Source organism: Oncorhynchus kisutch, linkage group LG8 (assembly GCF_002021735.2).
Source record: "Oncorhynchus kisutch isolate 150728-3 linkage group LG8, Okis_V2, whole genome shotgun sequence".
In the NCBI taxonomy this organism is placed as follows: Eukaryota; Metazoa; Chordata; class Actinopteri; order Salmoniformes; family Salmonidae; genus Oncorhynchus; species Oncorhynchus kisutch.
Window position 1 is genome coordinate 37,602,707 of NC_034181.2, and position 12,844 is coordinate 37,615,550.

The 12,844-nt window shown below is 43.9% G+C and overlaps 1 protein-coding gene across 2 annotated transcripts; it reads left to right on the top strand.

The window, feature by feature from the left end:
- Window positions 1–260: 260 nt before the first annotated feature.
- Window positions 261–11,643, top strand: LOC109895078 (natterin-3). Of its 2 annotated transcripts, none has more exons than XM_020488725.2 (3): window positions 261–293; window positions 7,847–7,970; window positions 10,349–11,643. In XM_020488725.2, the coding sequence occupies exons 1-3, from the start codon at window positions 276–278 to the stop codon at window positions 11,431–11,433; spliced, it is 1,227 nt and encodes a 408-aa protein (XP_020344314.1). In that variant the 5' UTR covers window positions 261–275; the 3' UTR covers window positions 11,434–11,643. The 2 variants fall into 2 exon arrangements, with proteins under 2 accessions (XP_020344314.1, XP_031686132.1); XM_031830272.1 differs by lacking the exon at window positions 261–293 and adding an exon at window positions 7,542–7,638.
- Window positions 11,644–12,844: the final 1,201 nt, after the last annotated feature.

Consider the following 12,844-nt stretch of genomic DNA (forward strand, 5'->3'; position numbering starts at 1 on the left):
TGTACAGCTGCACCATCGAGAGCATCCTGACTGTTTGCATCACTGCCTGGTATGGCAACTGCTCGGCCTCCTACCGCAAGGCTCTACAGAGGGTAGTGTGTACGGCCCAGTGCATCACTGGGGTCAAGCTTCCTGCCATACCAGGCGGTGTCAGGGGAAGGCCCTAAAAATTGTCAAAGACTCCAGCCACCCTAGTAATAGACTGTTCTCTCTGCTACCACATTACCTCAATTACCTCGACTAACCGGTGCCACCGCACACTCTGTACCTCCAATATGGCAGCCAGACACTGGGTGAGTCGAAAGAAAGTCGGACTATCGAAAGCGCACATGTAATTGGCCTGCCTTTCTGTCAGTTCTTGCCAGCGAGTGCAGATATTAGTAGAAACATGACTGTCATGTCTACTTTTGGGAAACTCAGAATGATGGCGTCGTGAAATCGTGAAAAACATTGCATGTAAATGCATGTATCTTAACATGCTTTCATCTTGTAAACATGTTACATATAACGTTACATGTATCACGTTTAATTGCAGTTGTGTAGTCTACTGTGCGCAATGTCCACTTTTAAACTTGTCGATGTGCCATTTCTAAACACTGATAGCAAACTTGCGTAAGGGCAGACCTATGGGTTGCATGGCCGGCTGCCGATGATGACCAATTTACAAAGCGAGTGGCTCGGGCAAAAATAGCCTACAGCCTACGGTGATAACCATCTGATACTAGGAAGTTATAATATGAGGAGATTAAAATGAGGTTATCCTGGTGGAAGATATACATGTGTCCTCACTATTGCTTTCATAAAATCTTGAGTTGTCTATGTGAAAACGATTGAGACTGTACAATACAATACCTCATGATACTATTATACCAGTAATAATTTGTCATGTTTGTTTTCATAAAAGTTTGAGTTGTGTTTCCTGAAATACGCTAAGCGGTGGCACTGGCAACAACCCTGTTCCATTCGTTTTACTGCTAGCCAAAATGAAGGTGATCAGGATAGCTAATATATTGCATCTGAAACAGTTTTATTTCCGAGCGAAACAGGGGGTGATAAGTGATTGAAGACCAACACCTGAGCTTATGGACCTAAATCAAAGGAAGGGACAGAAAATCACACCACCATTTAAATCTGAGTGGTATCAACGGAACGTCTGGCTCTGAGGCTGCGTTGGTAGCAGCCGACTCTACTGCTTCCCATGCCTACAGTTCTACACCAGCGACAACGTGTGGACAAGAGCCAGTTACTGCAACTTGAACTTGCATATAGTGCTCAACAAGAATAAAGTCTTTCTCACATCCAAAGCCAGATAGCTCTTAATGAGACATTTGGCAGCTCACGGATAGATCTGGCATTGAATGAACAACGGAGATTGAACATCAGCATGCACAATGCAAAGGCAGAAGATAAAATATTTCGAAAGACCTAATAAATGCTAGGCTACATGCTACCTAGGTAAACAGGAGTCTGTAATTGAGAGTGCCAGATCAACACACACGGGCAACTCTGGAACTATTATATGCCTTGGTTTCTATGAGCGACTCGAGCAGAAATGCAATAAACTGGGCCTGGCTGAAAGCGAAACTCATAGAAACAGCCAATGAATCTTCTACAACATACTGGACAATATCAATGTTCAGATGAGAGCCAGGTTTGACCACTGAAAGATAACGGTTCTCCAGTTGGGTAGAGGAATAAGGCAACCTCACAGAGAGTTACTCACACTTAACCACTTTATTTAGAGAGGACATATGTGGTTGTCCTCTCTAAATAATGGATGTGGTTCTGTACAGAGAATAGTTCTGAATGAATATGCTAATAAATGAATATACTAATAAACATGATAATGAATGAGTAATAAATAACACAAGAGCAACAATAATATGGACTGTATAAGGAGATAGTGACATAAGCAAAGGACTGTATAATACATATAATCAACTACTATTAGCAAACAGCAATAGTAACAACCAACAGTAAATGCACAAGTTTCAATAACAACATCACTCACGTCTGTCCAAGCACTCCATCACTCTTGTCCACTTGGAGAGACTGAGGAGGATCTGGGATGAGCAGGCAGAACAACCCTGTCTTAGAGCATTTTGTATTATTCTGTACGTGAATATGAAATTCTTCATGTAGTATGATACAGTATGTTACTTTGGCATGGTTACTTAAGGCAAAAACAAAAGTTGGATGATGGGTGGGTGTATAACGCGAATGTCTAGCAACCCAAAGGTTGCTAGTTCGAATCTCATCATAGACAATTTGAGCTCATTTGCAACAGTTCAACTGCATACTACTTTTTAGCTACTTTGCAACTGCTTAACGTGTTAGCTTACCCTAACCCTTTTAGCTAACCCTTCACCTATCCCAAACCTTAAATTAGCAAGCTAGAATTTGTAACATGTCATACATTTTTGCAAATTCGTAACATATTGTACGTTTTGCAAAGTCGTAACATAATACAAATTGTAAAATGTAACATATCATACAAAATGGGTGATGGACATCCACAAATTAATACATACCATACCATGTGGAACGTAACGTATACTAAATAGAGTAACTCAGATTTACATACAGAATAATATGAAATTCTCTGAGACCAGGTTGGGCAGAAGCCAGGTGTCTGGCCCCCTAGCAACCTATCGGTGGCCTGGAAGCTGAGGTCACTTTGGGGAAACAGTTTATGATCCCCTAGTCTCTCTGGAACCGTCGGGATGGGTGGAGTGAGCTGCATGAAGTTATAAAACTCACAGGCAGGGAAATCTATAACAATACCACTCTGGGGATTTGAAGTTCCTTGGCTTAGTGGGCTGCAAAAACATAGAAACAATGTCACAAAAGTTTGACAGCTGCAAACTGGAGGGTCTGTCAAAATATGCAAAGTACTTTGATTTTGAGGGAGTTAAGGCTGATCGTGTCTATTGTACAGTTCACAAATGGTATGAGACAAATCGCCTGGACAGCTCCTCAGCTTTTTGTTCCATCATGACCTGACACAGACTGTCCCAGAGGCGCCAAAGTTACTGCAGCTGGTCCTCACTATACCAGCTACAACAGAATCCGTTGAGAGGTCCTTTTCTGCGCTGAAATGGATCAAGACATACAGTCGAATCCGGGCCTATCAAGGACGACTCTCATCCCTTGCCATCATCTCCATCGAGACCGAGAGACTTTTAAAACTGAGGGCCAACAGGGAGGAGTTTTACAGTTCAGTCACTGATGTCTTTATCCAGCAGGATAAAATAGACTTTGTTTACAAGTAAATTTAAGGTCAAGTGTTTATTTACAGTAGAGCAGTCTACTATTATTATATTACGTGTCTATGTAAGTCTAAGTCTCAACAGGGGCGGTTTAATGCTGGAGCTTACCAGGGCTGAAGCCCTGTGGCCCAAGCCCATGGGGGGCCCAAGAAGCAGCAAAATAAAATAAAAAGTAAAACAATTGTAAAAAAAAAGAATACATATTTATACACTGAGTGTACAAAACATTAAGGACACCTGCTCTTTCCATGACACCAAGTGAATCCTGTTGAAATCTATGATCCCTTATTGATGTCACTTTTTAAATTCACTTCAATCAGCGTAGATGAAGGGGAGGAGATGTGTCAAAAACTTCAACGCTGATGGGTTTTTCATGCTCAACAGTTCCCCGTGTGTATCAAGAATGGTCCACCACCCAAAAGGACATCCAGCCAACTTGACACAACAGTGGGAAGCATTGGATTCAACATGGGCCAGCATCCCTCTGGAATGCTTTCAACACCCTGTAGAGTCCGAGTCCCAACTAATTCAGGCTGTTCTGAGGGCAAAATGGGGGGGTGCAACGCAATATTAGGAAGGAGTCCTTAATGTTTTGTACACTCAGTATACATATATACAGTACATATTAGATGTGTACTACCGTTCAAAGGTTTGGGGTCACTTAGAAATGTCCTTGTTTTTGAAAGAAAATCAAACATTTTGTCCATTAAAATAACATCAAATTGATCAGAAATACAGTGTAGACATTGGTAATGTTGTAAATGACTATTGTAGCTGGAAACGGCAGATTTTTTAATGGAATATCTACATAGGCGTAGAGAGGCCTATTATAAGCAACGATGACTCCTGTGTTCCAATGGCACACTGTGTTAGCTAATTAAAGTTGATCATTTTAAAAGGGTAATTTATCATTAGAAAACCCTTTTACAATTATGTTAGTACAGCTGAAAACTGTTGCTCGGATTAAAGAAGCAATACAACTGGCCTTCTTTGGACTAGTTGAGTATCTATTCCATGCGAGAAATTGCCAAGAAACGGAAGCTCTTGTACAACGCTGTGTACCACTCCCTTCACAGAACAGCGCAAATTGGCTCTAGCCAGAATAGAAAGAGGAGTGGGAGGCCCCGGTGCACAACTGAGCATAATGACAAGTACATTGGTGTCTAGTTTGAGAAACAGACGCCTCACAAGTCCTCAACTGGCAGCTTCATTAAATAGTACTCGCAAAACACCAGTCTCAATGTCAACAGTGAAGAGGCGACTCCGGGATGCTGGCCTTCTAGGCAGAGTTCCTCTGTCCAGTGTCTGTGTTCTTTTGCCCATCTTAATCTCTTCTTTATTTTGGTCAGTCTGAGATATGGCTTTTTTCTTGCAACTCGGGCCTAAAAGGGCAGCATCCCGGAGTCGCCTCTTCACTGTTGACATTGAGAATCAAATGTTTCCTTTATTTAAGGAAATTTCGACCTGTTGCAATTTGGGCAGCATGCATGCCAAATATACAGCTTGTTGGGTTGTGGCCATAGACATATAATCCATACATAGGTTTTGGAACCTCTTAACTTGGCTTTTTTAGTGTTAAACTCATAAGTACGCTAGCAATGGCTGCCAGTCCTGACTTGAATGTGAACTGCCATCTATGGATTATATTTCTATGGTTGGTTGTGACTGTCTGTTTTCCTTTTGCAGATTTCAAAATACAATTGCGGGAAGAACATACAGTCGGGAAAGCAAATGCCTACCGCTGAAAAGAGAAAACTAATCGGTCTATAGAACCAATTATTTCTTAACAACTCCCAATTTTTAGCGAACAGCAGCACAGTTTTTCAAAGTACAAATGTTCCCCGTCTGTGGATATCCTATAAACGCCACTGCTCAACTGTAGCCTATGCCACATCGCAAACGTCATTATGGGTTATTCTAGGCCTACTCATTGGCATTTGGGTTGCTGCCTGTGGTGTTGAAAGTTGTCTGTACGTGCGGGCCAGTTGCGTGTGGCACAAGCTATTAGGGCCTGTGAATGTGTGTCTAATGGTTGCGCTGCATACCTGCTGCTGTTTGATGGTTGGCTGTAGTTGTTTGATGGTTACTTTGTGATCGTGTCAAACTGATGACTATCGTAACAAAAATCCGCTTTTTGACAGTGCGTGTGTGAGTGAGAGATGGAGACGTGGGGGGTAGGGTGGTCATTAGAAAGTGCCTACCCGGCCTCAGACCTCACCGCACGTCACTGACACACACACACACACACACACACACACACACACACACACACACACACACACACACACACACACACACACACACACACACACACACACACACACACACACACACACACACACACACACACACACACAAACTTAATGATGGTGTTGGAGTCGTGCCTGGCCGTGCAGTCATGAGTGAACAGGGAGTAATGAAGGAGACTAGGCACGCACCCCTGAGGGGCCCCAGTATTGACGATTAGCGTGGCAGATGTGTTGTTACTTACCCTTAACACCTGGGGGCGGCCCATCAGGAAGTCCAGGATCCAGTTGCAGAGGGAGGTGTTTAGTCCCAGGGTCCTTAGCTTAGTGATGAGCTTGCGGGCACTATGGTGTTGAACGCTGAGCTGTAGTCAATGAATAGCATTCTCACATAGGTGTTCCTTTTGTCCAGGTGTGAAAGGTCAGTGTGGAGTGCAATTGAGATTGTGACATCTGTGGATCTGTTGGTGCAGTATGCAAATTCAAGTGGGTCTAGGGTCTCTGGGATAATGGTTTTGATGTGAGCCATGACCAGCCTTTCAAAGCATTTCATGGCTGTAGATGTGAGGGATACGGGTCGCTAGTCATTTAGGCAGGTTACCTTAGTGTTCTTGGGTACAGGGACTATGGTGGTCTGCTTGGTATTACAGACTCCGACAGGGAGAGGATGAAAATGTCAGTGAAGACACTTGCCAGTTGGTCAGCGCGTGTTCGGAGTACACGTCCTGGTAATCCGTCTGGCCCTGCAGCCTTGTGAATTTTGACCTGTTTAAAGGTGTTACTCATATCGGCTGCGGACAGCGTGATCACACAGTCGTCTGGAACAGCTGATGCTCTCATGCATGTTTCAGTGTTACTTGACTCAAAGTTATTTAGCTTGTCTGGTAGGCTTGTGTCACTGGACAGCTCTCAGCTGTGCTTCCCTTTCTAGTCTGTAAAAGTTTGCAAGCACTGCCACATCAGAAGAGCGTCAGAGCCAGTGTAGTACGCTTCGATCTTAGTCCTGTATTGAAGCTTTGCCTGACTAGCAAGTGAGGTTGTTCTCGGAGATATCACAAGCCTTCCTTTGATAAGCCAAGACAAGAACCTCCTTCAGAATCCCCCAGATGTAATGTTATTGACCCTATTGGGTGAAGGCCAAAAACTTGGATTTGTACTGATTGGCCAAATCTACTGATGATCCCAAGTGTCAAGGCCATCTCTATAAGTCCTTGACACAGATAGCTATTATCAATGTCTTTATCACGCTAGTTCAATGTTCCTCTGCAGATAATGAAATAGGACAGGCAGTATAAAGGTCTTTACATTGATAGGCTGTATTAAGGTCTTTACATTGATAGGCTGTATAAAGGTCTTTACATTGATAGAATCTGTATTTGATAATTCTTTATCACCCCACTTGTCGTCCTTTCTGCCATTCAACTCTATATCAATAATGCACAAGTTACCCTTTGGAAACAATAAAGATCCATTGAATTGAATCATGCTATTATGCCCACAACTAAATTATCCTGCCTAACCAACTTTGAGGAAACGTATGGGAACACAGATAAGACTGTCTGATATTTCAGGACAGTCAGCTCTGTCCTAGAAGCCTTTTAACCTCTTATCTCTGTTATTACTCTGTTTGCGTAATCATGTTAATAATCCCTCGTCTTCAATGTGTCTGTTCTTCCCTTCTCATAACTGGTGTGACAAGTGAGAGGACAGGACAATTTGTCTTCCAAAGAAAACTGCACATCAACAAGATGGCAACAACAACAAAAATATTCTCAAGTGTCTAAGCTAACTCCAAGTTACATTATTTTGTCAAGCTAATACATTGTCATGGTGTGGTGCTGTCAAGGGCGTAAGAGAGAGGGGGCTGGAGAGAGAGAAGAGAGCGAGAGAGAGATTAGCTCAGACATTTCAGATGATTATGATAATGCAACCAATAATAAAAATAAAACAAAAAGAAGAGCGTGTAGCATTTGATCCACTTTCCTCCTGTTTGTCCTATCACGCTAGTCCATGTCAAAGCCCTGAGAGAGTGAGTGTTGTAATTTATGAGTGTCATAAAGGAGCTAGCTATATAACCCTGGAGAACGGACAGGTTCACTGCTCACTGAGGGAAGACTGTGAGGGTGAGTGCACTGGCTCTTCTACTTGTGCATTTAGGGCACTATTTCAATGGAGCTAATGGAAGAAGAATTGCTAACACAACGTTTCAAATGCAACGTCATGTTGATTTAACGTGAATTTGTGTAACACTATAGCGTTATAGCTATAGTGGTAACCACTATTGTACTTTAATGTTTCCTAATATTCCTCCTCTTTCCTGGTCTTCCTCAGATGAAGCTGTTCGTCTTGGTGGTCATTTCCCTGCTGCACCTGGGGCTGTCCTGTGCCCAGGATGCAGGCTCCCCTCCAGGCAGCCTGCAGGACATAGTGAGGAAGAGCTCACTGAGACAGAAGGGTAAATTATATACCCCTTTTATTCAACCAATCCCAGCGTTCAACCTCTTAGAAAGGAAAACAGAAAACATTCAGAAAGTCAGTTGTTTCAACACAACAGTAATGGGTGCATGTTGTGACAGTGTCCGTGTCCGAATACCCATACCAGCGTACTACATACTTCAACTGCATACTATGTACTCATCATCACATACTATTTAGCATGTACCGTTTAGTAAAAAGTTTGCAGTATGCCACGGCCTCAATGCAGTACTGGCTCCTGACTGGCTGAGTAGGTGGGCTGGGGCGGGGCCATGTGTGGATGAATTTTTTCAAATTGTAAATAAAAATGCATCACATTAACCAACCTGATAATAGCTCATTTCCAATTTGATTAATTTCTCTAAACTCTGAATAGGATAGGAATGTAGTTATTGGCCTACTCAGGCTGGTTGGAGGCAGACAATCACATTCAACCTATAATGTAGCCCATATAGTCCGTCTATCCTATATAAAGGACTGCATACAGAAACGGATAATTTGGTTCCATTTCAACATATTTATTAGTGAAACCAAAGTGCTGTAACATATAGGAGCCACATCATCATGGTGCTATAGGAGCACGCAACAGACGTCATCATAGCACGCAACAGAACAGTGTACTGCCAGTTTGTTGTTTTTATGTAATAGTTTTTATTAAATAGTTTTTAATCGTAGCTTAAGTTTCTATTGCTACTGGTTCTGCGAACCGGTCAGCCTTTATGGCTGGGACTGCAAATTTTTGTCCCGGATTCCTGTTGAGTAGCAGCTGCTAGACATCATAAAAATGGAGCAGGGTAACGCTAGCAGTGCTAGCCCATCAGTGTTTTTATCCATGGCTGGGCACAAATGCTTCAGGTGTGAGATGATTTCCACACAATCACAAGTTGAAGATAAGGTGTAACTGGAAAATGGACAGGGATTTGTCTGCCCTAAGAGCACCACCATCAAGCATCTTAGGGAAGTGATTCTCCGGCTGTTAGCTCGGCTGCAAGGGAAAAGGACAACCTGCTTTCTATGTACACCGACCTTTCTGTAACCAAGGGAAAAATGAATATCAGTTTTAAATGCCTCCTGTAGCAAAGCTGTCGATGAGTCAGGTGGCGTTGATCTGTCCTAATCCAACTGACAGATATTAAGCTCAACTGGGAGACTGGACACTCGCAAGGCGTAGGAGATCGGAGAGGCAGTCTGGCCACCCATCTATCTATGAGAAGGTCTGATCCAGCAAACAGCTTTTCCCCACTTAAGACAGACATACCAGGCCCGGGGGTCATTACAGATCCTGGGTGTATACCAACAGCCGGCGGCCGCCCAGTGGCACCCTCCCCCATGACCACCACAGTTCAGTAGGGTGTTAACCCATCGGATTCCATCACGACCACCATCATTGTGAGCAGCTCGATGGTGAGAGATTTTGGCCTGCCTACGGTCTGTGGACCGACCAAGGTCCACTGTCACACAGGAGCCCGTGTCCATGACATCAACTCTCTCCTGCCTACGGTTCTTTCCAATTACTCCAATATTGACACCATCGTCACTCACGTATGTTTTAACGACCTCAGCCTACAAAACTAAGACAAACCATATGTTGAAATCAAAAGGCCTGATTAACTTGACATCAATCATGCAGCCACATCCTGAGTCCCTGCTGCCGACACATTCAGAAATCAAAAGGTGGTTTAGTATTTATTTTAAAAGCCCTGATGAAGGCCAAGAGGACAAGAAGCACTTTTCAATGGGAAAACATAAATCCACTTTGGGTAAAAAACATTTTTTTTAAAGACTTCTGTTTTCAAAGATGTAGCCTACGATGCAATACTTGTGATCATATTAAGGAGAACAAAAACTACTTGGCCTACATTTGAACACCACCGCAGCAGCTTCGCTATTCGGCGTCTTCCCATTGAAGTAGCTTAATGTTGTTGTTTGGCTACTTGAAGAGAACTAGGGCCTATCACCCCCAGCCCACCTCTTCCAATGCGTTATGGAAAAGTGTGCATCAAATTCTACTAGATGAAGAGCCGAAATGAGTAGGCCTATAACATCCTGACATTTAAACCATACTCGATAAAATAAAAAAATCACATAGGCTACTATAAAATATCATTTTTTTTCTCACACTGAGAATGTGTCATGCGCGATTGCATTGTTTCCTGCTATTCGTTGATTTCGATAGCGCATCCCCGTATCTCATTGACAAAAGCCAAAACGAGTATGACATGCGGCCATTTAAAGTATACTCGATTTTCGAAATGTTGCATACTATTAAACAAAAAAAATGTGCGTACTCAAAGTGCCTACTATTTAGGACTAAAGTATTGGTATTCTGACATGTCCAGTGTATTCTTTGTCTTCCAGTGTCCCTGTTAAACCCAGTGCTGGAAGGAAAGGTCCCCCCACTGTCCAGTAATGGTCCTATCCAGGGTCCAAAGAACCCGCCTGAGTTTGCGGACCAACAGAAGCCTGCTCCATTCATATTCGGGGACAATGTCAACCTGCAGTGGCTGAGCTGGAATGGTTCTCTCCCCACCGCAGCTATGGGCATCTACAACGGCTACACCGAACGCACCGACTACATCTGCAAATACAACTGCGAAGCCGGCTTCTACACTCCTAGCAAGGGCCCGTACTGCCAATACCCCTACGGTGAGAGAGAGTACAAAGCCTCAGAGTTTGAGATACTGGCCAACAGAGACAACTTTGAGTTTGTTGAGTGGAAGGAGGACTCATACGGCTCGTTGCCCAAACACTCAGTTAGAACGTGCTCTGGAGTGGGCATCTACGTTGGGAAGAACAAGTATGGCTTGGGGAAGGTGGTCCCTCAGTTCGAGGCTTTCTTCTTGCCCTGGGAGGGCGATGAGTACTGGTACAAGAGCTACCAGGTCCTGGCCATCAACAGAGATGCCTACACCCAGCATATCTCCCACGTCAAGTATGGCATTGATGAGGTGGAAATGTTCCACTACCCCCCTGAGACCATGCGCCTCTCCGGCGTCACCAATAACGAGTGCCAGACGGTGGTGAAGACGGTGACCATCTCCAAGACGTCGGAGGTAGAGAGCACCTGGAACATCGGACGCACCACCATGCTGGGCATCACCGCCGGCATCACCGCCAAGATCCCCCTGATCGGCTCCGCAGGGGTTGAGTTCAGTGGGGAGAAGACCCTGCAGTTCAACAGGGGCACCACCATGGTGGAAGCCCTCAGCCACTCTGTGTCTGTGGAGCTCAAGGTGCCACCCAACCACTCCTGTAGTGTGCGCATGGAGGGCCGTAAGATCACCGCAGACATCCCCTTCACAGCCAGGCTGAGCCGTACATACCGCAACGGAGAGACCCAGTGGACCTCCATCTCTGGGGTGTACGATGGCATTCAGATTGGCGAGATCCGGGCCGTGGTGGACCGCTGTGAGCCTGTCGTAGACTCCAAACCCTGTCCTTAAGACTGATCTCATCCAAACTGACTCATTACTCTGAACCTAATAAATCTATCTACACTCTTAAGTGTACACTATATGTTCCAATGTATATGGTCCGGATTACCTGTAACTTCCAAGGCTATACCAACACTGATTAATGTGATGTAAATTTTGCATAAGTATTGTACAGTTTGTGGTTCCTGACCAAGTGTAAACTACAATGCAATGGCAAAACTGACTCCTGTGATTCTTCTGTTCAAAAGCTTTTTCACAATTTATGTTTGTGAAAGGAAATGACAGCAAATACACACACGTGCCTTTATCTGTTTCACATAGAAATATTGCACTTTATATTTATTGAATTCCTTGTTATTGCCTTTTTTTTATCTACAATTTGATAGGCTTAACAAATTACTGCTATTGACGTTACGGTACAGCTCATAACTTTGCCTCCATTGCAATTACTATAATGGAGCAGCAGAGGGCAGCGACAGCTAATGGATTTTGGAGAGCAGGAATAGTTGACAGCTGGCCCGAGATGGAAGTTGGGATCAGATTACACAACCTGTGTGTGTGTGTGTGTGTGTGCTGGCTTGCCTGCGTCCTTGCGTGGACATCTCTGTGTGTGTGTGTGTGTTTTGTGCATGTCCTCTCCACAGTGTCAATAAGCACTTACTGCAACTATACACCGTGTCTAAGAAGAGAGGTGTATCAGGGTTCTACACGAAAGCTGTGCACTCAGTTGCGCCCAACTCAGAGTTGCTATTGACAATTATTGACAGCTATACAAGTGCTTTCTTAGAGATGGTCTGTACAGTAGAGAAGACCATGATGTTGCGGCCAGTCTGTATGAAACCTCTGGCCTAGAGGAGTGGACCTGCAGCCTCCTCCCTCCACTGTGACTGCACTTACCAGTGAGATGAATAAAATATGTCTCATGCCCTCTGTTCTCCCTCTCTCTCATGGCTGAGATGAAATGCTCCAGTAATTTTCCTTCATGTGGAATAATGGCCAAGGTGTGCTCTGTATCACTCTGAATCCTCTCCCCTTATCGATTGCGTCAGGGCAGGGTCTGGTGTCTGTAGCCGTTGGAATGGGAATGATGCTGTGAGCTGCTTGTATGATGTAATGTTACCACAGTAACTCAGAACTATAGATTTTTTGATTATTCCAGAAAATAGGACACTCTCAATCCTGAAATGTATGCTTTTTAAAATCTTCTATAAAAAGAAAAACACCAGAATGTAGATACGAGAATTGTTATGGCATTGACTTGATCTAACACTGTTTTTTGTTTGTTTGTTGTGAAAGTCCATCCGCTAGTACAGTGTGGTCTGATAGGGTTAGCCCTCAGAGGCCCTAAAAGGCTTTAGTATGGGTGAGTGAACAGATCCAGCTGGGTGGCCAGATACTTGTGTGCACGGTGGCAGGGACA